The sequence below is a fragment of the Agelaius tricolor genome, unplaced genomic scaffold, assembly GCF_023055355.1.
Source record: "Agelaius tricolor isolate 1412-34295 unplaced genomic scaffold, bAgeTri1.0.p SCAF_6, whole genome shotgun sequence".
In the NCBI taxonomy this organism is placed as follows: Eukaryota; Metazoa; Chordata; class Aves; order Passeriformes; family Icteridae; genus Agelaius; species Agelaius tricolor.
The window spans coordinates 31,541,793-31,569,084 of record NW_027269266.1 but is presented as its reverse complement, the minus strand read 5'-3'; the positions used below and the strand labels follow the sequence as shown (position 1 = coordinate 31,569,084).

General features: G+C 40.6%; 1 protein-coding gene across 7 annotated transcripts in view; it reads right to left on the bottom strand.

Moving 5' to 3' along the window:
- The window catches only part of SNX10 (sorting nexin 10), a 35,454-nt gene that overhangs the window by 3,385 nt on the left and 4,777 nt on the right, over positions 1-27,292 (bottom strand). For 4 of the 7 annotated variants that reach the window (XM_071429240.1, XM_071429241.1, XM_071429243.1 and 1 more), the window contains 4 exons: positions 16,007-16,063; positions 10,758-10,844; positions 8,011-8,111; positions 7,332-7,430 (listed from right to left, as the gene is read on the bottom strand). In XM_071429240.1, coding sequence (XP_071285341.1) covers positions 7,332-7,430; positions 8,011-8,111; positions 10,758-10,844; positions 16,007-16,030 — 311 coding nt within the window. In that variant the 5' untranslated portion in view covers positions 16,031-16,063. Of the gene's footprint in view, positions 1-7,331; positions 7,431-8,010; positions 8,112-10,757; positions 10,845-12,662; positions 12,790-16,002; positions 16,064-27,292 lie in introns of those variants that run through there. The other 3 variants (XM_071429245.1, XM_071429246.1, XM_071429247.1) reach the window with 3 other exon arrangements.

Below are 27,292 nucleotides of genomic sequence, written 5' to 3'. Positions count from 1 at the left end.
CTAGCCAAAATTATTTACACTGTTATGCTGGTTTTAATTTACTTGCAGATAGTTTTCAGGGCCTCTTAACTTTTATTTAATTCCATCTATTATTTTCAAAAATAGGTTTTAAAATTTGGTTCATATATATTTTAAATTAAGCATCCAAATAAATTTAGCACAGAGTATTTACTTAAAACACATGAAAGAAAACAAAATACAATACATTCCAGTAACACAGAAAGTTGTAGAGAGACTTTTCCAAGGCCTGAGAATTGAGGATCATCATCTCTATTTTTAAATAAAAGATATGCAACTTTTCTTCAACATATCTTTAAAGAAGGAATTCTTTACTATACAAATCCTAGAATGATTAACAACAAACTTCTGCAATTTGTGTCTATTGTTTTACTCGTGTAATAAAGACATCAGAGGCTATGACCACGCCAAAGAATGCTCCACAGAATATTATTAAAATATCTTTAAACATCTCAAAGCTACTCAGGCTCAATACTTACTTATTTATACCCGTTTAGGCTACAGTTTTTACCAAAAAAAGTCATTGCTGTGCAACAGGAAACAAGAGATGACATTAATGTAAGAACTAGTAAGAGCAGAAAGAAATATTGCATTTTAAAGGTACTCTGACTAAAATGAAAAGTGTAACTGATTAGTTCCTTCTCTTGAATAAGATTAATGGTGTGTTTGGACTGTAACGTTTTAAACACAAATACGTTCTGAAAACTGTTCACTAAAGCAGCCAAGATTACAATAACATTTAATAAACACACAAAAGGATTTCTGGCTTCATTCAAGCCCATAAAAATCTGTCAAATTAAAATAAGTAGTAAGAGATATCTACATGAAACCACAAGATACTTGTGTGCATGCACATTTCACTTGCCTAGGTGAACACGCAGTCTCAACAAAACAACTCTAACTCTGACACCTTCCAATGAGGAAATGTCTCCAACAACTCTAATGATCTACCAGGTGTGGGTGAAATTGAGCCTCAGAACGACCACATTTTGCTGAAGTTCAAAATAAGCACACTTTTCACACACAGAGAAAGCCTTTTTAATCCAATATAAGCTCTCACAATTTTAATAGCAAATATACGTCTATAAAATCAATGTGGGTAATGTATTCATAGACAGAAAAACTTCTTTGTAGTCTAAAATCCAGCAAAGGCTGTGTAAAAATGATTCAAAACAGAATTTACAGGTCCACACACCTTGACAGCAACAGCTTCATGATTACAGTTTGAAAAGCCATCATTCAGCAGCCACTAAAAGAGGATTTCAGCCTTGACTCTTGATAAACGCACATTCCAAACAAAGACAAACATTGCAACAAAAAGAAGAGGTATCATTCCAAACAATAAATCCACTTTTATAGTTTATGCAAGTGGCAGAGTAAATATTCTACTGCTCTTAAAAAGAAAAAAAAAAAAAAACAACAAAAAGAAGAAAAACAAAAGAAAAATAATGTGCTGGAGTTTCCTGTAGAGTAACCACAGTTACTGTTTTTCCCAGGCAGTGAGGAGATGCACATTTCTGCAATTCTAACATTTGCGTGTCTAATGCCAAGGAACACAGCAAAAAGCCAAGTCATTAAATTCTGTGAATGGCATTTAGTTTCCCAGATTTTCCTCTTGCTGTACCTTCAAAAGTTTCCTGCCAACCAGTGAAAACACAAGTAACTAACTGTTCATGAGATTACACTACACTTACAGCTCTGTTGCTGTTTGAAATGTATTTTATTTTCTTTATAAAATAACGGGTAATCTTTAAAATTGATTTTAGATGGTTTGAGGCATTACACCAGAGAAGTAATGAGCACTAATGTCAATGATATTGGACACAAATTCATTTTAGCTTTATTTCATGTCCAGTACAATTCTGCTAAGCCTTGAACTGCTAGAGCACTGTTATTAACTCAGCAGTAACCTAACACATGGAACAGCAAACAAAAGTGATAAGAGTACAGACTGATCAGGACCTCAAGGCTACTGTCCTTTTTCTGCAGCTATAATTCAATTTCCAATTTTACTTTACATTGGACTCATTATTTCACAGTAATTTTCTTTTCTGCTTCATAGTGCCATCTGGAGGTAAAGGGAGTGAAGAGAAACCAAGGTGCAGAAATGGCAAAATGTTCATAAAGCTAAATCACACCCACACTCATATATGTATATGTGTGTATTCACTATGTGCTCACACTGAGACCAAACACTCAATGCATTTTGCAAGTCATTTAAAACCATCCTGAAAGCAGATATACAAATACCTTTTACCTGGTTGTACCCTTGAAGAATTTCTGTTTTCTCTTAATTAAAAAAAAACTGCTACTTTTCCCACCCCCCTCTGAACCAACAGGTAAGATTGCTTTTTAATTGCAAGCTTCAAGCAACCAAAATGTAAAATAAATTCTGCACTACCTATAAGTGTTAGGCTTTCCTGTTCAAGATACTCTTTCTTCAAGGAAATACCCACACATTTGTCACCAGATGGTACTAGTAGTATTTAGTGCTGGTATAGCAGTTCCTCTCTGGGGGCTTTTGCTGTCCTGGGGGCTCACTGTGTGAAGGGCTTGACATTTAAAAACTAGACTTGGCTTCGAGGACTTAAAAAATGAAAATTACAAACCACCACCTAACAAATTAAAAAGGCAGGAGGAAGGGAGGAGCGTCACAACATTAATACTCGGATGTGTTCACGGAAGCCGGACGCGTGCGCAGTCTCGACACAGCAGGGAGAGCTCCCAGCGCTGCTTCTGCACTTTCACTGCAGCCAGAGCAGGCAGGGCTGTGCTCACAGTGATGGAAATCAGCACTCCTGGAGAGTCACGGCTCACGGTCATCATTCCTATGAACTGACTGAGCACGCTGACGGGAACAACAGACCTTCTATGCACGCCTGCAAGAACCAAAGGCTAAACCCTGCAAGTCTTGATCCCATCAGCAGTCATTACTTGTCAGAGATTTCACTCCTCTTGGCCAGATTGCTCACATGCATAATGACTACTTATGTGATTAAGGGGGCTGCAAGATAAGGCTCTACATTAGAATTAGAGATAATAAAATAATTTTTTATTCACAGGCATGTGAATCTTTGTTTGTAAGCTTTCAGTAAATGCTTGTGATCTCTAGACCTTTAAAGAAGCAAGACTGAAAAACATCACAAGAAGAAGAAATAATGTCATTTTTGAGGAAATGCTGGATACTATATGAGAAATATTTCTCTTTTCCTGTGTTATGGCAAAAATATTTACAAAAGAAAAAAGCGTGTGTTTTTTGTTATTTGGACAACGTCCAAAATCTGGTTTTCTTCACCATGATTTTATTATGTATATTATACACTGTTCTGCTGGAGAAAAACAACATATGGCTGAACAGTACAACTTAATCCTAACTAAAGATTTCCTGTATCTACTGTAACCTAATACAATGACAGATGCATACTTGAATGTGTGTGGAAGGTTAACACTCCGATTTTGTTTTCAACAAATTCACTCTGCCCATTTACAACAGCTCACGAGAGCAAGGGAAAAACCCAAGGAGCTGAGAGACGGATGACAGCCTGTGCTGTGGTGCCCTCTATTGAGCATCCAGCCCCTCAGCCCCAGCCCACACCAAACAAAGCCCCAGTTTCCTCTTTAAAAAAGCTGACTGTGTTCCTCCTTCACATTTTATAAGGGAGGAAATGTTACCGGTATCAAGCAACTGTGAAGCAACTGTTGTGTATGTGATAATGTGTGCGGTTAGGAGAAGATTAAGCCACATGTGCCTGCTACACATTATTCCCTCACCAGATAGGAAACAACAGCAAGGCTCTACTGGAGAGAGGCAACTTGCCCAAGGTGGTTCCACCTGCCCCACAGCTGCCAATGCTCCTGCCTGAGCCCCTGGCAGGGGCAAGCTGGCATCTGTCCCTTTAGGAGCCAGTCATCCCTGAGACAGCGCCCAGTGGAGACACCTTCAGAAGAGACCTCTGACCCTGCACCAGCTGCAGCTCGTGGGACTGCAGTGGAAAAGGCAACAAGGTGCCTGACACCAGATACCTTCAGAAAATGGCTCTGCCTTAGGCTGATTAATTCTGGATGGCTTCCTCACTCTGGCACCCAGCAAGCCATGGCCCTCTGCAGGAGCAACACTGTGGATGCCCTCTGTTCCCTGTGGATCCATGCATTTTGTTTCTCAAAACTCTCAGTGTCTTCCACCCCATCACAAACTGCATGTCTGAGAAGTAATTGAAGAGTAATCCTTCTCCCTAAATCACGTAAGTTTTTGGGATCCAACTATATTCAATCAAAAAAAAGTCATCAAATGAACTCAACTTCATTCAAAATGGCTTTGTTAATTAGTTTTCTCATGAGCAAACCCACTTGATTTTCTCTGAGGGTAATCTAAATCCCAAAGTTAGATCTACACAGCTACAAATGGATGAAAGCAAAGAGGATCTTGCAGAAGCTAAAATTATAAGATAGTGTTTTAAATTTGACCTCTAGTTTAAGAGTAAACTTTTCTGTGAATTCACAGGCATCCTCAAAGGACAAGGATACTTAGCAGGAAAAACACATAATTTTCCTTATTCTTACAAAGTAATTCATAATTGAAAAGGGGCTAGCTGACTTCCGTTAATGCAAATGGCCTCTTGAAATATTAAATTATGCCCAGACAAGAAGTGAGCTTTACAGCTCTTCATCACTCAGAGATAATAACCTGTAAGACAAGTAGATCTTACCCTGCATTTGTGCAGTAAAACCAAATCAAAATGGGACACCTGTTCCCAGATTTCAACAAAGTCTAGTGCTTAACTTCCCAGCTGTTGGCCTAATTCTTGAGCTACTGTGCTCAGCACGGAGAGGCTTCACAAAGGCTCTAAGTATACCCTGCGCTAACTCACCCTGGAGTGGAAAGTGTGGAAGGACAACAGAGCTCTGTAGCCATCCACATATAGGCAATATGGAAGTGTTCCCAGGGCCAGAAGCTGAGCACTAGAGGGCCTCCAGCTGCTCCATCCTGGCTCCTGCACAGGCAGGCACTACAGCAATCTGGTCATACAGCACAGGGCACAAAACCAAGACTTTGAAAGATCTAAACCCGCTCTTCAGAGATATCTTGGATCCTGGTAACACCTGGGAGTCCTGCATCACAAGCGGGCATTTAAAAATGTTACCTGCAAACATCTCCCCAGACAGGTCCACAAAGGCCTGAATCAAATTTCTTCCCACTGCCACAAAAAAAACACCAGTAGGATTGTGAGCTTGTCATTGCTGGGGTGAATGGAGCTCTCAGCTTAGTAGTTTTGGGTTAGGGTCCCCCCTTTCTACTGTATCAGAACGTGCAGCATCCATACCCAGAGCTTCAGTAAATTCCAGTGCGTATGTTTATTATTTGTATTATATGTTTATTACATGTAATATCTATGTAACATATGTATATCGTTCATATATGCATATGATAGACATAGAACATACATCTATACAGAATATATGTGTATATTTTACATACACACATATATTATACCTATATATTATACATAGGTATATATTATACATAGGTATATAAATATTTTATACTAACTCTCGTTAGGGAGTTCCACAAAATTCAGTTTCAGAAAAAGAATCATAACCTTTGGTTCAGCTTCATAAATGGGAGGGGGAAAAGCATCACGGCAGCCGAGCCAATAGGAAGATGCCTCCTGTGAGCAGCAGCAGCAGCACAGTGGATCCAGCCAGCAGAGGGCAATGGTACAGCACATACGGTGCCAGGCTAGTGCATCTCAACACAACCTCTGAAAATTCCTTCCAAATGCTCCTCAGGGCTGAGAGAAAGCTGACGCTTTTCTTGCACTCAAGTTCAAACATTTAAATCATTCCCTTACAATTGAGTTGCTTCTTTTCCCACTCCTGGACTAACAGCAGCATGGTGAAACGTTCCACATGCTGTCATTTTCTGCTGTCAGTACTCATTTCAGCTACAGTCATCCACAAAACTGGAGCATGAGGATGTCTTTTAAGTTAATCTACCTTTCTGTTCTGACTTTTGAAGTGCAGACAGCAGTTGTAAACATTTCTGATGCTGATATACCTTGTTACCAGACAGGCCTCTTTCAAAATGAGAATGTTTTTTGAAATACAACTACTCCATGGGGCAGCACAGCTAAGACAGAACTGCTCAGACACTGGAACCTGAGCTACCACACTCTTCATATTATCACTGACATGCTTCTAGGAGCACAGCCCTTCCATTTCACTGCTTTTCTTTCCTGAGGTGTAAAAATATCTTCTAATCCTTTTCTGCTTTCTCTTCCCTGTCTCACATGCCTTCAGCCAGTATTTATTGGCTGACCTTTTGGCCACACATCCTATATAACTGCATGCAGAATATTATTCCTGCAGCAGTTAGCTGTCCCTGCCTTCAGCTGCTAAGCCTAACAAATATACCTCAGGACCAATGATTTGTTGTCTGTTAGGGAGGCTTATAATGCACTGCCTGGAAAGAAGATGAATAGTCTCTAGGTGCAGTGTTTCAGCATGTCCCTACCCCGAGCAGCAGCTAAAGGCAGCCAGCAGAGGCACACACAGCTCCTGCTCCAGCAGCTGTGAGCAGCCTGCTCTCACACCAGCAGTGCCAGGGCACGACAAGAATGGCAGAAAAAAGCAGAAAATTACACCAACAGGGGCTCAGGCACTGCAGTAGGTGAAGTGGTCACAGCAGTGGGACTGAGGGATGCAGTACTGAAACTCATACACTGCTCCCTTGTAATGCAGGTCAGGGTCTAGCTAAACCTCATGAATGATTTTATACAGATTGCAGCTGCACTGAAAATGGGCACAGCTGCTAGAGCTTGCTTATGCTAGTGGGACTGGTAAACAAAGCAATTTGCATTTTAGGAAAGCTCTGTGTTAGAAGATCTCACTAGAGAATTCTCCCAGGCTCACAGGGGTTTAGCCCACAAAGACACTGATTTTCCATGAACATAAAGGGGAGAGCTTTCTTTGTACAAGAATATCCAGCTCCTTATTGAAAGCTAGAAATAGAAATCACAGTGAAAGATCTCCCAAACTTAGTATGCAATTACAAAGTGATTTAAATTTAGGCCTATTATCTATAATCAGTGCAATGAAGTACAATGGAAAAGTGTCAGCTGAAGCCTCATTATAACCAACCAACAGAGCTGAAGTCACGTGTATGAATTATGACAGTGCAAGTAAAAAATATACCTAAATGTGTAGCATGTACAGATGACCACATGGTGGCTCTCAAGTACCAGAGATGAGCTATTTTAAACCAGAAATTGATGACCTCATAAAAATTCCAACACATCTGGATAGGCTGTACTCACTTTTCCAGGAATTCTTGTAGACCCTGACGGCGATGGTCCACGTGATTAGGATTGTTCATGTTGAAAAAGGGATTTCTGGACGGCAGTTCAGGTAGCTGTCTTTATAAACCGGAAAACAATACACAGTAAAACCAAATGTAAAACAGCAGAGAAAAATGCAGAAAGCAAGTACCAACCCCAAGCATGTGAAAACCATGGGTTATGTTCCAGAAGCTCTTGAAATCAATTTGGGAACACAAGGTTGAGAAACTGAAGGGCCTCTCACACACCTCAAAGGGGAAAAATAAATTAATCTGATTTTTCTGGGCCAGTTGTTAAGCCTGCATCCATGTCTGGCTGGGTCTCTTATGGTGCTTGCAAGACCTAAGCACATTGAAGAAGAACACAGAGGAGGTACAAATACCTACACTAGATTGTTATTTCTGCTGCTCATGCATAGCAAAAGAAAATACAAATCAAGTCTCTTACAAATTGGAGGGGGGCTCACCAAAAAAAGGCTGTAAGTACAAAACACATTCTTCTGGGTTTAAAGCCCATAAAATGCATTCTACAGAATAAACTTGTGCTAGTAAGAAACACAGGATACTTTCCAGATCTGATTTCTGTAGTTCTCTGAATTAGGATGAAACAATCCTTCCCTCCATGACTGACAGATTATTAAATATATAAAGTTGCTCACATAAGCACTGCATTGCTCTGAAGCCTCTGCCGGAGCCAAACAAATTCTCGATAGCGTCGTCTAACACAGGATGTTTTCCTTGTAAAGCATATACTGTTAGTCTGTTGGGAAATAAAAAACATTTACTTTGCAAATCAGCTTAAGCTAAAGTGCAGGCACGGTATTAACAACACATCCAAAATGTTATACTAATAACCGAGACACCAATGGAAAGCCTGACATTAATTCAGTTTATGTTAAGGGCTGTGCTTTACCTCAGGCAGGACTGCTGACAGTTTCTACTGCTTCTCAGGGAAATATTTTTCATTGCCTTCTTTTTAAAAGCAAGATATTTGGATAACAGTACAATTCACAGTAACAGGAAAAACAGACCTCAGAAAAAAGTTTCAGTAGATAATGCCAATCTTTGCAAGGGAAAAAGATTCTAGCTATTCTAGTTACAATCCTGCAAACAGGTACACAGAGTTTTTGCAGTGTGCAGTCCCAACTTAAATCAAACCAAAGAAACCAATGCAACTGCTCTCTTCAAGTAGCAGCATTTGGAAATTTTCCCACAGAACACTCTTAGTTCACTAGGAAAATGCCAATTCATCAAAAGAGAAACAATTTGTAGAAATTAAATACTTTTGCCAAATTTTCCCACGGAGCATACGTTTAGATGAAATCCCATATACCAGACAAAACTCCATTAGTAAACTGCCTGCAGTCCAGCCCACCTCCCTGCCTGCCAGGAGCCATAACTCCAGCCAGCCACAAGGTGCAGACTGTAGAGAGCACAAAGATGTCAGCCTTCTGGAACAGAGGAGCACACCCAGGATACCACACAGTTTGAGAAGAGAAATGCTCTAAGAGCTGGGTACAAGGGGAACTCAGCTGGTTTAAAGGCCAGGCAGACACAATACTTGGAGTCCACTGAGAAGTCTGGATGGTAGGAGTGACCTAGGGACTTGGTCTCCAAAAGCCCTGGCACTGGTGGCAGGAAGCTGAGTTGATGCTTAATAGCTTCAGAGATGCCGAGTGATGGATCACGTATCACTGTATGCTGGCTTTGGCTGGGGCAGAGTTAATTTCCTTCACAGTAGCTGGGGCTGTGTTTTGGGTCTGTGCTGAAAACTGTGCTGGTAACACAGGGATGTTTTAGTTACTGCTGAGCACTGCTTGCACAGAGCCAGGCTTTCTCCTCCTCACCCCAGCCCACCAGCGAGCAGGCTGGGGGTGCATGGGAAACTGGGAGGAAACACAGCTGGGACAGCTGATCCCAATGGACCAAAGGGACATTCCATACCATATGGCATCATGCTCAGCAACAAACTAGGGTGGAGGCTGGCTGGGGAGTCCCACTGAGGGACTAGGTGGCATTGGTTACTTGGTGCTGAGCGTATGTTTTCATTTGCATCACTTGTCTTTCTACAGTTTTATTTATTTTATTTTTTAATTATTTTAAATAAATTTTAATAAATTTTCTTTATTAGTATTGTTGTTATTACTATTTAATATTATTATTAATATTATTATTAATGTTATTACTACATCTCAATTATTAAACTGTTCTTATCTCAACTCACAGGTTTTCTCTCTTTCACTCCCCCAATTCTCCTCCCTCCATCCTGCTGGTGGGGCAGGGGAGATGTGAGCAAGCACCTGTGTGGAGCTTAGCTGCTGGCTGGAGTTGAATGAAGACACACTGGGTCTAAACAACATCTCCCAAACTCAGCAGTCACTGAGAAAGCCTTAATACATTTTTATTCAGAGGCACTCATGTCTGTGAAACAGTAATACAGCACTCACCCTGCCAGATCTACAGAATTTCTATTTACCAGAAATGAAAAATATAATTGCTTTGGAAGCGGTACTTGAAGCACATTACAAATTTAAAAGTTTCACAACTCTGATTGCCACACAGGAAAGAAGTACTTATCACACAGGCATTTAATAAGTCATCATTTGACTGCTTGCTCTCATCCACTAACTGCTTAACTCTTCCACACAATAAGGAAATGCTTTAGGTCTTGTGGCAAGCATTAACCATGTAACTTGGTGCCCTCAAATACCTTTATTTTACACTGCAATTAAAATCCTTGGATCTAGATTTGGCAAATTAGGATAACATCTTCCATATGTTAGCCACCAAAGAACAATCAAGAAAACAAAATTATGTATAGGACAGATTTAAGGCAAAAAGAAAGCACCATAATGCCAAGTGGACTCCCATTAATATATGGTGGACTACAATCACAAGCCCAAATGCAACCACTTCACACATCCAAGCACCACTAAATTAGCATAATATGAATGTCAACATACACTGAAAACAACCACATTGCAGCAACCAATAACTTGGCAAAAAGAACTGAGGGGAATTTAAAGTACAAATAACCAGATAATTACTTGAAAAGAAAGTTGTTTTCCCATGACTACCTGAACATCAACATTCTTCTACAACAGTAAGATATCACTGTCTGTAACAGTCTTCCAGTTGGTAAGTAAAGCTAAGGATTGGCTGTTGCAAGACACTGTGGAATGCACATGTGAGCACGTTAGGTTCCACCCCAGCTCTGCTAAACCTACCACACGGCCATTGGCAAACCCACTTTACCTGTTCCACTGCATCCCAGTTGTTAAAAGGAGACTAATAGCCTCCAGCATCCCAGAAACAGAAATTCCATTTATACCCCAAAGACAACCCTAGCTTGGACAGAAACAGCAATAAGAGACCGAAGAATCTGTTCTCATATTTTTATACTTACGTGAATAAATATCTCATAGTCTATATAAGAATGCCATGAGTCTTCTTTCTGTATCCTGGGGTCTCGCACCAAGACAGTTACAAATTCCTGTAAGTGCATAATAAAAATCAAGCAATTAATTTCAGAAGACAGAGGCAGCCTTAAAGACTCTCTTGATTGTTCTGCTGTTCCACAAACTACTGAGTCAGATTAAAAGCTGAACTGCTGTTTTATTGAATTTTGCAACCCTATAAATGGAGAAGCATAAAGCAATGAATCATCTGAGCTACACCACATGTCTGGGAAAGTCCCTGCCAAATTGCTAGCTGAAAAGGAATATTTCAGATTAAGTAACACTGTGAAAAGTCATACAGGTTTCATGCATGGGAAACAAGATCTTGGCAGTGACAAACTGAAAATCTAACATTCAAAGTCACCCATGTAAAGGAGAAGGAGGCAGGTATTTCAGGCTTTTCCCACATTTGTAATCAACACTGACAAAGAGCACAGCTGCAGATGTGGCACTGGGGCATTTCTGTTCCATCAACCTGCCCAAGGAAGCAACATAGCAACACTGTCCCATTTTGAAGGAACAATCATAGAGAGTATTTGTTGTAGAAGTTGTCATATCTAGCTTACTTCCTTGTGATTTCAACATTTATATAATAATTTAGAAGGATCTGAAAAGAGAGAGAGGGAGGGCCTGTGGACATTACTGTAATGTAACACTAATGGGAATTGGAAGAGACTGAAGAATTAAATATTTCTCAATACTCTCAGCTAATGATCAAAATTTTGTTGTAGAAAAACAAAACCAAACTAAACCCCATAATCCTGATAAATCTGTATATTCATGCTAGGATGGAAAATATTCCTTTAAAATACAAAGGTCAAAAGTGTGCCTAAATACCTGCTGGTTCTGGAGCACATGCAGAGGCTGCCCTACTTCTATTGCTTAAATAAGCTATTCAGCCCAAAAGCTAAGCCAACCACTTAGCAAAGACTTAAAGAAAAGTGTATCACTTTAAGCTGTAAATATATTCCCCCTGAGAGGAAGGCACTGCGCAGGATCTCCAGGTATAGGAATCAACTGTGGGAGGAATGACAGCGTCTCTGGTAAAAAAACATGCTTTTTTTAGTGCATATTTGCATAAATCAAGAAATCTTGAACTAGAAAGCTCTTAAAGCATGTCTTCCTATGTCCAAACCAAAGACATCAGAAATAAAGGCTTTATTCCTCAGCCAAGTATTCTCCCCTAACACACACTTGCATGTACCACCATTGCAAACCTTCAGTGGACTGACAGGAGAACAGTAACAACCTTGAAAGATGAAGATACACTTTTTCCTGGACAGCCATTGCACTCTGTAGGTAGCAGGGAGACATTCAAGGCCTGGATTAAATAATTTCCCTCCCTGATTTCCAGGTGTTACTGAGATGGGGAGCCTGTGGCCTGATGGCTGGACACAACTTGTGGTTTTATGTTACTTAGCCCAGCTCCTGGTCCCAGGGGTGGTTACTCTTCTGGTGAGCATCATGAACACTTTGCCAAATAAAGCACATTTGAAAGGCTCCTCCTGCCACCTCTGCTGCTTCTTTCATCCCTGAAGAGTACCAGAGGGCCAATTCTCCCCCACAGCTTTTTAACCCCATGCCAGCATGACACAAGAGGAACGAATGATCAGAGCTTTAATCATTTCTACCAGCTGAGGGTCATGCCTTTACTTTTACAAAAACACTAGTAAGGCCTTGTGAGGAAGTTATTTCAGCTTCAGAGAAGATATTCAGCAATGTGTTGAACACAGGAGAGGACACCATTTTTTGGGTTGTTTTTCTTCACCTGCCTGTAGTATTTACCATACATAGGTAGGTAGATAGATAGATAGGTAGGTAGATAGATAGAGCAGACTTTCAGACCACTGTACCATCTTTTTACGTCGCAAGGTTTTGTCTTCCCCAAATTCCTATTTCCCTGTGTCCCAATCTTCTCCAAAGCTGCAACCACTTCTCAACCTACTTTCTTTCCTTTGCTGGGCACTGAATGCATCAGTCCTGCAAGTGAAAGAAGAGAAATTATGCCAAGAAGCTTCGAACAGGACACTGCACTCATTTTCCCTTCAACTGCTGCAGCACAGGAGTCACAACCTCAGGCAGCCTTATAACCTGACCTCAGCCTCCTTCCTCTCATCTACTGCTGTATCAGCTTCTTGTTGACTTTCCTTTTGTCCAGGTTCCCCAAATTACCCCATTTCCAAATAACCTTCCATAACCTTCTCCTTTGTACAGCAACAAAACAGTCTTTGAAGTAAAATACTTCTTTCAAACCTTTATAGTACCAAAGTATTGTGATTAAAAGTTGCTACTGGATATGCTGTTGGTTAGCTATGGCTTACTTTGCAAATCATTCCAGACCACAAGATTTGCACTGGAAAACTTCTGTACACTTTTAACTTGCAATTAACTAGTCACTGAGTTTCAACAAGGAGCAAGTTAAAACCCTTCAGACTCTACCTAGCAAAGAAATGAGACCTGCTGTATATGCTGTGGCAGGAAGTGTCTAAGCAGTAAAGAACTGAGACAAGAGGAAAAATGATGTACAGAACAGCAGAGCACCTCAGCAAAATGCATCCCTCAGACTCAGTCACTGTCAGCTTTGATTTGAAACACTAGGATTTCAACACAAGACTGGGTGTTCCTTTTTTCCCCCCATTATTTACCAAAAAAATGACAATGTTGAGTTTAGAATGAAGCAAGAAAAACAGTAAGCAACTAGAAATGAAAAATAAAAATGTACAGCCTTTCTCAAGATTTAGGGTTACTTCCCCTATTCATCTCTTGAATCTAGGAAGTGTTATTCCTATTACAGATTTTGCTGCTCTGAAACAGTGGCATTGCACATGTAGACTGTTCCTTCTCTTGACCTTTAACTCTTCTCCAGAATACAAGATCCCACTGAAAAAAAGCATTGCTTTAATCAAAGCAGACCTATCTACCCAGTGTAAGTGATGATCCACAGCCAGAAAAGATACCTATGCTTTTGCATCCCTAGAGTAAAGGTCAGTATTCACAAACAGGCTATGTTATGGTCCAAGCAGAGCTGGATGGCAGAATATTCACTCCTCTGTGAGAATGCTGTTATATGCTCAGTGCATCCTGCATTCACTGGTCACAAACAACCAGGAGATTACAGCAATACTGGGTAATAACTGCCTTTCTCCTCTCTATGTATCCCACTCCCTCCCTGTTTTGCTATAAAACTGAGGACACTCTCAATAGACATGTCTTTTCTCAAGTAAGGCACTGCTCACCTGGGGGAGGTGATGCTGACCTCTCCCTCCCACAGACCACTTGAAGACTAACTTAATCATCTGTCACAAAACTGCACTCCAGCTGTACAACGTGGGAGACTCAGTACAAAGACAGCCAAGGTTTCAGGGACTTTTTATTTTTGCCAGCTGCAATCCTGTACAAGGTGTCTCCCCCCATTGCCTAGTGCTGCTTGGTTCTTCCAGAACTGCAGATTTATCTAGCTATTATGTCACACTACACACATTTTCAGTTTTGTTTCTTTTTTTTTTTCTTTGTTGTGTTGTTGGTTTTTTGTTTTTTTTTTTTAATTGAGGGGCACAATACATGCATTTATATCAACGCATTCAAGAATATGTGTCCTGTCCTTCAGAGCAACAATTCTCTCAAAACCAAAATTTGCTGTTAAGTGTCCAGGCTTGGGCAAGGAGGCCTCCTGCACTGGAAACAGTATATACTCAAAAGAAAGGTACTGGAAGATGTGGCATCTCCATTTATTCCTTCTCTCTGGAAACTACTACATTCAGAGGCAAACCATTTTCTGACCAAACTGCTAAAGCTATAGCTTTGATATGGAGTCCAGCAGCCATGCTGACCTAAACATCCTCATGAATAGTCAGAATCTTCAAATCTGCCCCAAGAGCAGTCAGAACTACTTAACAAGCAGGAATTGCAGAGCAGTTTCTCTGTCTGCATGTGCCTTTTAATTCCTGGCTAAACCAGCCAGTTTAAGCATGACACTGGTGGTATTTTGCTACCCTGTCCTCAAGGCCAGGAGCAGTCCAAGTAGATAGGGTCACACATAAATGACAAAACAGCCCAAGTGACACCCAAACCTGGATTACACCTACTCCCTCATGATTACAGATCTATGCAAAGAACATGAGTGTTGACAGGAGACTATAAGGACAGCACTGAGGTCACATAGACACAAGCATGGAAAAACAAAATGTTCCATTAGGATTTGCCTCAAAAGGAAAAACAACCCATAAAGGCAGCTGAAGCAAACACAATAAATCTTTCTCTTTTAATTTTTCTGTTTCTTTTTTTCTTCCCCTTCTCTCTTTTCTTGGATATATTTCTGCATAATGCAACGGATTCCTCAGAGAAAAGCATAAGGCAGAAGCCTTCCTATACAGAATTTGATCACAAAAAATGTGCCTTTCTCAGAAATCTCTTAACATTTTCCTACTAGGAAAATAGGAAATCTGACATGGAAATATCTATTTTTAATATGAGGGGAAAATCTACCACAAGAAGGAGGAATAAAAACAATCTCACATTGGTTGACTATTTGTATTTAGTCATTTCAGCTGCATTTTAATTCAAGTGTCTGTGCTCAGAACTGTATCAGGTGATGAGCTTGTGCTCCTATTATACATGTGATTAGTCAATAACCCCTGAAGAGTAATTTTCCACAAAGCTTCCAAGAAAAATAGCATATCCCATCAGGTTGCCTGTTAGTAAAAGGATCAGCCACAAAGGACATGGGACTTTTCATGCTGTGGATGCTGGCATCTTCACTCCATGCATGCTGTGTAGTAAGGCTGATAAGAAAATAAGAGCTGAGACAAAATAATTTGTTGAATCATTGGACTGAGCAGAATAGAACATGCAAATAGGATTCTTGTGGTCCATGCAGCTGGTAATCAGAGCTCAGATCCAGATCCAACCATCGTCCCTATAAAATATCTAAAACTGATAAAAGAAGACTCCATCCAAATCCTTCTCTCCTGTCTCAGTGTCTGAGCCCTTTGTGCACAGTCACTTACTCTGAATGAATATCTGATTCTTCTATCAGGTTTTAACAGAAGGAACTGGTACTGCATCATTCCAGAATATTCTGTACCCTGGCAACTAAAAGTATGAAGAATACAACCAGTCTTCCCTGATCCATGCGAATCGTAATGAAATTCAATCCACAATTTGAATCCTTTTTTATTAAAGCTCAGATACCACTTACTTGTTTTTCATGTTTTGGCGTCATCTTCACTGGTTTGTAGTGAAAAAAAAAACCAACCTGAAAAAAAAAACCAAACAGAATAGACATCAGATTGGTACTTAGTAGTTATTTAAAGGTCATTATTACTTTTGCCTTTTATTAGCAGACAGTAGAAAAAGCCAGGCTTAGTGCCATATATGGCAGAAAACACACTGCATTACCTGTATCTCAGAATTTATTCATTTTTAAAAGAATCCCTTTTTAGAAGCACTGGGCTAGTCCCCTCCTCTATATATTTGTCATTCTTGACAGTCCAGTTCATCTCTGGAAGTCAGTGCTTTTCTTCTCTGCTCCAAGAGCCACCTCAGGGTTCATCCTTGCATCCACCTCCCACAGCTCCGCTGAGCCAGCACTCCCAGTGCACAAACACAGCCGAGGCAGTGCTGCCTGGGCCTCACTCCCAGGTGCCCAAGAACAAGTGTAAGTGATGATCCACGGCCAGAAAAGATACCTATGCTTTTGCATCCCTAGAGTAAAGGTCAGTATTCACAAGAAGAAGTCCCCAAGAACAAGTCTGCGGGACTGCAGCTGAAGTCCAGAGACCCTGTAACATCTGAGTCAAAAGAATCAAGCGCCCATCTTAACCATCTTCCTCAAACTCAGAGAACTGGAGAAGCAAACTACTTGGATCCTTCAGGAGAGCTAAAACTCAGGCTAAATTTCACAGCATCTGTGTTTTCAAACCTCCATGCAGGGAGGGGATAATCAGACCCTGATTATCCCCTCCCTGCATGGAGGGGATAATCAAACAGAAACATCCTGTCATTAACTTACACTTCAAATCTACTCTTTCACTGAAAATCTCAAAAAATTCTTGACTGTGTCTGCAGTCCAATAAACTGGACAGTTTGCTCAGGACAGGTACCCACATGGGAAGAGCAGGACAGCTTTATTTACTTGCCAGGTTATATACACACCACCTCCTGTTTAGTGATACAGAGCTTGAAGCTGCTCTTGTTATTATACAACCACGTGTTTATGTCAAGCCCAGCCAAGGAGTGCTGAACACCCCACCCCTGCCCAATGCCTCTCACAAACACTTTCAAATAACAAACCCCACCCATTTTAATAAAATAGAGCACAAAGATAAGCACACATACATTTCTTTGACCAGGAAGTTATTCTGGAACAAACACTCTGTTGTCAAGTTTCTACAGGGTCAGTCATATCAAAATAGGATACTCTGTTTCTAAATAAAAATGACCATACATAAGACTTCATCCTAAAGGGTGCCATTGTACAGTTCCATTTCCATAAAGATAAGGCCATCATTTCACTTCTATAGCTAGAATGGTACTGATAAAGCAGGAATATCAAAAACACACTCAAATACTATTGTTTTTAAAAACTCCATTTATATATGCTTAACTAGCATGTATGTTCCGAGTTGAAGTTATAGAAGAGCACTCAAACACTTCTTGCTGCACAGGCTCAGCAGTGTCAAGCCTCTCTGCAAGGTGAGGGTAAAAATTTGGCTCACTGGGGCTAACTGCTGTTAATGCAAAAGTATGTTAGAAACTTTCCTTTCAGGGAAATAATTGGAGGGCACCAGAACGCATCACAGGATTTTCATGGAATTGCATAATCATTTAAGCTGTCTCCAAGATCATCAAGTCCAACCTTTGAGTGACCAACACCTTGTCTACTAGACCATGGCCCATGTATAGCTGTTTCCTGAACACCTCCACCACCAACCCTATTCCAATGCTTAACAACTTCCTTTCTGTGAAGAAATTCTTCCTGAGGTCCAACCTGAGCTTTCCTTGGCACAGCTTGAGTCCATGTCCTCTTGTACTGTCACTGGCTGCCTGGAGAGCAGGCTGATCCCCAGGCAGCTACAGCCTCCTTTCAGGCAGCTGTAGAGAGCAATAAGGCCTCCCCTGAGCCTCCTTTTCTCCAGGCTGAACACCCACAGCTCCCTCAGCTGCCCCTTGTAGGACTCAGTCTCCAGATCCTTCCCCAGCTCCCTGCCCTTCTCTGGATGGGCTCCAGCACCTCAGTGTCCTTCACAAGTGAGGGACACAGAACTGGACACAGGACTCGAGGTGCAGCCTCACAAGTGCTGAGTACAGACAAAAAAACCAGCTATGTTGGGCTCGGGCTGTTTGAAGAAGATTCTTTCTGCTATCTCTCCCCACTGAGTATAGCTGTAAACCTATATAGTTTGATGTAATTTTCCCCCCTTTCTTGTTTGAACGTGCCGTGTTTTTTTTTTCAAAATGGCAATGCAAATTTTTTTTTCCAGTTATGTATCTTTATTCCATCAAATTCTGCAGTGTGTTTCTCCCCTGCCTCTAAGCTGATTCAAGTGAGAAATTATGCAAGCCCAAAATATCTCATTCCTAACGCTGTTAGCGAATGACAAGGCTGAAATAGCATGTTTCATTCTGTCATCTGTTTTTCTAATGACCGAGTTATGTGTTGGTACAGGTCAGCAAGAACAGATTGAACTCCAAACAGCCACCAGAATTTTAAATATTTAATGGCAAAAAATTAATATTTCAACACCAAAAAGCTTCCTAAAATATTTAAAATACATCAGTTTTTCATCTAGTAATTAGGGAAAAAAATCAATAATGGAAATGCAAGCCCCCCAAGGCTGCCTTTTTTCACTGATTTCAGTGAGATCACCCAGTCATGCTTCAGCCACTTGCAAATATACTTAATGCAATATTCTGTCTGGTAGCAAGATATACATTTGGGGACGTCTGTAACACACAGAGAAACCAGCGAAGCAGAACGCACAGTGAAGCGAGTGAAACTTCTGCTTAAGAAGTTATCTTTGTATCTTGAGAAAAAAACTACCCAAAATACCAGTGATGGAGAAAAACAGCCATCAGAAAACAAAAAGAAGGCTTTTGGTCTTTTTACTCTAAGCAAAATTTCCTCTGACAGGGAAATGAACAAGTGCTGGGAAATAGAATCAAAAAAGCCAGTGGTCGGTCTGTAGTTTTGATAAAACACTTTCTGCTGAGAGTGCGAAAACCCCCCCACATTGCTTTGAGTAAGTTTTTGTTCTGCTTCTGATCCATTATCAGTCTGAAAACTTCTCTTTTTTTTTATTAGTTTCATATACTACATCAACTGCTTCTTGCAGTACGTATTTTTTATGGCTCTTAATTGCATAACCAACAAAACTGCCAGGGAACAGCTCCACAGCTGCTAACAGCAACCACTCAAAAGCAAAAAGATTACATAGAATGAATTACCATACTTCCTGTGCCTGAAAAAGAACCAGGAAGAAAAGGGAAGAAAAAAACACAAGTACTGCAGTACTTTTCTTAGGGAAAACAGATAAACTGCAGTGCTCTTCTTAAGGGTAATAGATAAATAATATCAAGTATTATATTTTATTTCATATTTTAGAGATTAGTTTCTATTCTAAAATCTAAATTAAAACAGATAATCTAACATTACTAGGGATATACCCTTTTATCACGTAGATGGACTGCTCCTGAAGGAGGAACTGATTTCTCCCCAGTGTTCTCATACTGAAAGATGAAAACTCAAGCAGTGGTGCAGACAAAACCCACATCAACTTGCTCTAAGAACAGCATGAACAAATGCAAGCCCTCCTGGCTGCCTCACCAGTAGCTGTATTTAGCTGCACTGAAATTTTACAATTTCACTCATTACTGGGCAGTGACCTATAAAAATATCCTTATCAGCTCTGGGAGTGCTCATGCATCCCATGTGGCCAGTGTTCCCTCTCAAGGATAAACTAGCGTAGTCAGCTGACTAGCGTAGTCAGCTCATCCATTCATCCATTCATCATCCATTCATCCAGCCATCCATCCATCCATCCATCCATCCATCCATCCACCCACCCACCTTTGGTTATTTCTAATCATATAACTAAATGACCATCTTCAGGCTTTAATGGGGAAGTGTGATTTAGTTTTAGACCTTGGTGATGATTCAAAGTACTGTCCAGTCATAAGCAAAGTCCTCAGCTGTGCTTTCAGGGTTGTTCCCATTTGATCAGTGTCAAATGAAACTTTAATTCAAGGCTTCAATATGACCAAGAAAGAGAGAAAAATTGAATCTCTAAATGCTTACAAGTCTTTCCTGAATTTTGTGTTTTGCTCACCTTAAGACTCAAACAAAGTCATAATTATTTTCATTTACAGCCTGTAGAAAGTTCAGCTGCATCCATACATGGAGCTCACTGTCAAAGAACATGCCCATGTGCACCTGGCCACACTATGTTCCTGAAAGGCAAGCAATCTGTGTGGATTTGTAAGGAAAATACACAGGCGGGGTGACGGTGGAACTGGGAGGAACAAGAAGAATAATTAAGAGACGCTCTGGAGAGCTCAAAAAACCCCTCAACCTATAAAAACACACCATTTTGTGTTGCCAAACTGACCACATCCTAACACAGCTTGGCATTTACAGCAATCAGATACATGGCTATCACAGAACTACTGCTCTTGTTGATGGGAAAAATCTTATTCAGATGCTGCTTCTCAAGCAGGGACTTTCAGTCGATCCAGAATAACTCAAACTCAGCATAAACTAATGCCTTCTACTTCACCTGTTCCACTAAACACCTGGGGTGAACCCAACTGTACTGATCAGACCCATGAGTTCACTTCTGCTCCTCACTGTCCATGAACCAGATCGTGAGGACTGAAACTCCAGACTGTGCAGGTCACAGAGCACATTTCCTCCTTTCATTTATCCTGATGGTTATTTGCCTCGCCCTCAGCAAATTACTGTACGGATCTGTTGGTCAAAAGTGAAAAGAGTATGAACGTCATGAGCATTTTCATCTCTACACAACACTCTACACAACAGTCAGGGGTCTGCAGCTTGCTTAGTGAAGTCCACAAAATTAAGTACTCCTGGAGCAAATCCTTCTCATTTCCCAGGATCAAAGTACCAGTTTCATTAGTGTTGTACCACAGTAGGAGCACAATCACTTCACTGCTGAGAAAAAAATAAGCACACTGTCTAAACTGCTTTTAAAAGAATGGGATCTTTCCAAACCACTGACAGAATTCACACACCTTCCTTTCCACCACAATGCAACGTAGAAAGGCACTGCCAAATATCATGCCTTTGTGAATGAAATTCCCAGGCACTATTGCCAAGATGCTTAGTTAACTACTCCTTCCTATGGAATTTCTAAACACTTTTTTATGGCCATGAGGTATAAGACAGTTTCTCCTTAACCATTACATTAGCATTTCTCCCCAGTCAGCCACTTCCTTGTCCTGCAATCTTGCTGGCTAGTAAAACAGTAAAACATGTTTTACCAGAAGGATGAATCTAGATCATTAAAAAAAAAAAAAAAAGACAATATATAAGAAATTTTCATTTGTTTCAGAGGAACTTGGCAATCAAAGAGTTATTGAAAAATACTAATTTCCCTCTGCCCTCCAAAATAAATACATCACAAGGATTACAGTGTCAGGTGTGGGTCACAGACTTCCAATTACAGTGGTATTATACCACGCTTTCAATTGCTTCAAGTTAATACAATATTGCTGGACAGCAGAATTACTTAAGTGCCAAGCCCTTCTGAAACCTTTAAAAGCTTAAAGACAAACAAGGAAGAAGTACTAAGAAATCTGTTCAGAGTAGGAGAGAGCTATTCAGATGTTTCCCCATTCTCTTTTTGCTGTTGCTGATGGGTTGGTTTGGTTTCTGGGGGGAAGAGGGTTTTGTTTGTTTTGTTTTTTTCTTTTTCAGGCTCAAATTGCAGATATACACACAACCAAAGGACTTCATGGATATTCTGCGGTTTCAATGGGTTGCTGATTCAGAGGATTGCTATGGTTTTCTCTTAATGGAAGCTACTGGTAAGGCTAACACTGGCATCTTGGGATTTTAGGTAACAACTACAGAACAGTAATTGGGGGTCAAGTCACTGAAAAAAACAGTACATGCCAGAGCTGGTAATTATTTATTCCTCAGGGCTAATGCTTGCCATTGCTTCTGCAGACAACCAGAGGACCACTCAGAACTTTCCTGCAGCTCCAGCTCCTGTGTCTTCCAGGCAGCCTGTCAAGCTGGTCTGCCATGGGACCCTGCCTTTGTTACTCTTTCCAATTTTTATGGTGCATAAGAAGTAGATTAAACTATGCAAAATTATTTTTGTGCCATACATAATCATAGGTTTTGTTGCTAGGGCATTTTCAGAAGGTTGAGAGAGAAGGCAGTCTTTGAAGGAAGCATTGGTGACCTTCAAGGTAAAGTTTCAGGAAGTGAGCTTGCTTCAGGGAGCTTTTGAGATTCCTTGAGCTAGGAGAAATCAAGTTCAGAAGAAACAGCAACCTTGGCAAGCTGGCAAATCAACCATCTTTACAGCTGTACTCAACATGGAAAACACTGGATCAAGACTTCTTACTAATACTTACACAGAACAGGCACACCACTGGTTCTGAAACTACCTCTGAGAAGGGAAAGAAGCAAGTAATTTCCAGGCTAAACCACTTGCTGAATAGCACTGTGTACTTTGCAAGCGACAGTTCTGTTCAGCTGCAGAGGTGATGAGTGAGGACGTACACACTGTGCATAAACCATAGAGATCTTACAAGGCACACCAACATAGACAGATAAACCACCCCCAGGTATTTTATACATGATGCAAGTTACAAACAACACATCAGACAGCTGTTGCTTTTAGAAACCAACAAGGTGGGGGGTTGTAAAGAGACTGATGTCTCAGCATTTCAGAACATAGATGAAATTCCTAAGAAAAATATTAAATGCTTCTGAAGGAAGCTTCAGAGAATGTATATGTCTTTCAAAAAACACGTTTTTCTCAGGACTTAAGTATTTCATTGCATAAAATAAAATTAAGTTGCCTTAAAAATAGTATCTTTCTCAAGGTATCTCTGTAATAATTAACTTTTACTTATCACAGGAAAAGAAGGGCTGATGGAAGCTGTATCTTTGCAGCTGAGTAACCAGAGCAAAAGTCAGCAAATACTATGCAGTCTTATCACTACATTTCCTTCTCTGTCTCTCAGATGCAGAGGCTGCCATCACCTGACCCCTTCCTTCCTGACTTACCCGCTGGAACACTTTGAATCGCATGTACCAGAAATTTCTCACTTTTTGCTTATTTCAAAATATTTTAATCTATGATACAATTTTTGTCTGCTGCTTGAATTGCTGTTACTTAGCACTACATGTTCTAGCTTAGCTCTTTTCCTACTGCAGATTTCCTTATGCTATCAAAACATCTATTTTTGTGATGTGTTACCTGCTCCAATCCAGGAAGTGTTAGTGTTTGGTCTTGTGCCCAGAGAGGAAAGTAAAGCAAAAGTTATAGTTTTGGCTGCAACCACAGAATTAGAAGTCCCAGTCTCATGACATGGGTCTGGGGAGATGGCTGGGAAAGACCCAAGCACAGATATAGTAAAAAATGAAATGAACATCTAAGCAATAACATCCTGAGACAGACTGATCCTGAGTAGTCTGTATAACTGCAGCTTAAGACAGTGGGTAAGACAGGAAATACTGCAGTCAATATAGTGTGCCCACAAAGCATTCTGATCAACTCTCTTCAAACTGTTGTGTCTCTTGTGTCTTTTTTAAGTTGACCAAGCCCATGGCAGATCATTACAACAGTGCAGCTGGATCACATATCCAGTCTTTCATACTATGGCAATTTACTATTCAGGCTCTCTTCCCCTGAAGAATGCATCAGATGGCTCATCACTGACACAAAATCTTACTGTTGTCACATTTGTGTACCTGCAGCCACATCTTGCACTACTTTGTGGGCTGGGTCTATCAGCCATCAAATTAACCATTAAAGAATGTATTAACAGTGAATTTGACTGGGCAGTTCACTTGTTCAACAGGCTTTGTTACCTTTCTAGATGCTAGACTGCACCAGTGGCATGAAAACAGTATCTTGGAAGCAAAGAGCTTCTGAACAGTGTTACTTATTACTAAAGCAGGCAATTCTAAAAAACAAATAGCGTTTGGCAGGAGAAACTTTTCATGAGACTGACCAGTAAGAAAAACAAGCTGAAAATCAGTGATTCATCCATATACCTGGATTTTCTACTTCTCATTTATTTTGTGCCTACTGAACATTAAGATGTGATTTTTATTGCTTTCACCCCACTGCTGCACCCTGACTTTATAAGATTGATATCAGCTTTTGGCCAGTTCCTGGCACAAGAAGCTCACCTATGATGTGGCAAACTTCTTTATGAAGTTGTGAGAGAACAGCAGGAGGCACAGCAAATACACAAAAATAGGAGGGAGAGAAGAAAAGCAGCACTTGGCTGCTCTTGGCCATCACAGCCAAGTCAAAGAAGTTGCTGGTCAGCCTGGAACAAACATTGTTCAAGATAAAGTGGTAAGAGAAGCAAATGTAGAAAACAGCGCTTGCAGGACAAGTAAGCCTCACAGCTTGCTTTCACAGTGCCCAAACCCATGTGATATTTTTCCAACAATGAATTCAAGTAGACCACTAAGTACTCTGAAAAATAACTTCTGCCTTCAGTAGGAGAAAGATTTCACACTCACAGAGTAGGTGCTGCTGAAATGAGCAGAATGCAGAGATCTGTATGGCAAGCCTATGGGAAAACAGTGGACCAAGAGGAAACTGGTTTGTGTTAAATAATGCTTATTCCAAGTTCATTTGGAACTTTAAACACAGAATATATACACTAAAGTTTTCGAAGTCCCAGACTCTTTTCTGCCTGTAAGCACTTCAGAGGCAAATACTATGAGGAAATGCATACAAAGTTACCAGTTGAAATAATTTATAGTCATAAACAATGTCCCAGAAGTCCTTTTCTTTTGCAACACTTGCAACAGGCCCAGTCCTATTCTTTTTGTTACCTGTTGGGTTTAATTTACTTCAGGCCAAAAAAAGCACAATCCAGTCTTAAAACAGAACAAGTATCAAATCATACAACCACACCTTTAACTAAACCAGCTGAAACCTACACATTTGCGGTCTTACAGTTAAACCCATACCAAATGTCCATCACATGGCTGGTAGGATCTGATAACCATCAAGAGATCCTCTCCAGCCCTACTGGTTTGTAGAAACACAGTGAAGTTGCAGTGATATTGCTTTTTGGCCCAGATCTCAGAACAAAACCACAATCACAGCACCTCAATGAAACCAAGGGCCCAGACCAAGCAGGAGTAGAAGGTACCAGCTACCACACACCCCCTGCAGCTGGAAGCCCACAGAGGGAATCCCCACTGCAGGTATCCAGCCTAGACCTCACTGATAGTAATTTTTCTGCATAACTGACACAATTAGGTCACTCAGTGCCACCAGAGAGGTAAGCAACCATTAGTGAGGATGCTTTTCCCCTTTATAGGTGAGTTTCAAATCCTGCACCACATTACGCACAGCAAGTGCTTTTTACATTCTCAGAAAGCACTCTGTAAAGATAGTACTATCCTTGACAGGGTCTGTATTATTGTTCTAGCAGGAGAACAGGAAGGAAAATGGTTAGAGGTTTTGGTCATCGAGACTAAAAACAATACAACTTTTGTAATTATAAAAGCTAGTTATTAACTGACCACTGAAACCCAGAATTTCATCTACATTAAAGAGAGAATAAAGCTATCTAAGGTTGGAAAGTTATCTAGCTTAGCCAAGCCTACAGAGAAAATGCAGCACTCCTTAGAATTAAGCTTTGCTAGAAACCCAGTGAAAGGGCAATCATATACATGAACCCACATGATTTTTCCATACTGCTAACAAACTTCTATTTCAGATGATCTAGGACAAGTCAGTTACCACCCAAAGCTGGAATGACAGAAGCTCTGGTGATCCTCAGGTGGTCAAATAATTCTGCAGTGTCAACTAGTGTTTACACAGTGTTGTTCAGATGCTGTAAGTCCCAAAGCCTTATTTTTTTCAAGCAAACCAATAGGTTTGCTCAAAGAAAAGATATTTAGTGTGTACAAGTCGCCTTGGTCCAAAGGATCTGTGACTCTGGAAATCTGTGAGAAAAAGAAAGAATCCTTTTTTGATAGAAAATCATTGCTTATGCACATATGCTATAGCATAGGATATTATTTTCCCAGTCTGACTGAAGCCTAAAGATTGCCTTATGTTTTCTTAAAGATAGTCCACAGGACTTCAAATTATCTTCATGGTTATCTTGCCTTAGTTACAAGGTTTGGTGCAAATACTGATGTTTTCCTGAGAAAATCAAGATATTTTCTTTGCAAGCTGACCTGGACTATTAACACCAACCTACCATGGTTTGCATTAAACCCCTGTAATTCAGCTGTGGAAAGCTCACAAAAAAAGACCTCAGCTGGGAGAGGATGTTGCATTTCTACTCTAAGGTTTAGCACTGGATTACATACCTACTGTTGACATCTTTTTCCCAACCAGCATGTCAAGCAGATCTTCCAACTCAGCACATTCTGTGATTCCTCTTCATCCACCCAGAGAGGGGGAGACAAGGGGCTTTCTCTCATCTGGGATGAGTCATTTGCCTTCCTCCCTCCCCAACTCCAAACAGTCATACCTGCAACCAGTGGCCAGACAGATCTAACAAATGCCACGTAGTCCTACATCCTTGGGGAGCACAACAACTCGTGTCTCAGCCATTAAACATCACTCTTATTATTTCACATGCCTGAAGACATGTGAGGGTGTCTTTGGGCTGTGCATGAGAGACAAGGCTGTTGGACTCAGCTGTTCTCAAAGCACGATTGCAATGACACTGTGTGCCAACGTGACTATTTATACATGAGTGCCTGGCACGTCATAGGCTCTGGTATTATCAAGATGTTCTTCAGTGCCTGAGACTTGCAGATATGTCCCTTCTCCCCATAATCACTCCCCAACTCCTCCACTGCCACCTCACCTTTTCATATGTCATTAGTAGAAATTCATTTCTTCTGGGAAAAGACATACTGCTCTTGAGAAAACAAAGCCTTCCCCTCTGGTAAGACAACTGAAGATCTCATTAAAACAGAAGCTAAAGTTATGACTAATTTAAAACCACACATCACCATTACACAATTAAAACAATGAGACTAATAGAAGGCAGAACTTATAACCTGGTGACTGCTGCTGTACACAAGAAGCAAGGTAGGTGAGCAGCTAGGGCCTCCCTGAGGGAAAGGAGGAGCAGGAACTGGAAGGATGCGTGGGCAGCAGGCAAACAGAGGTCAGAGTAAATTACTCATTGTCAATTCCACAGTAAAAATAGATGCTTTATTACAGGAGTAGAACATTTGGCTTTGAAACATAGTTTTAGCTATAAGGGAGTGCATCTTCCTAGACATCTCTGG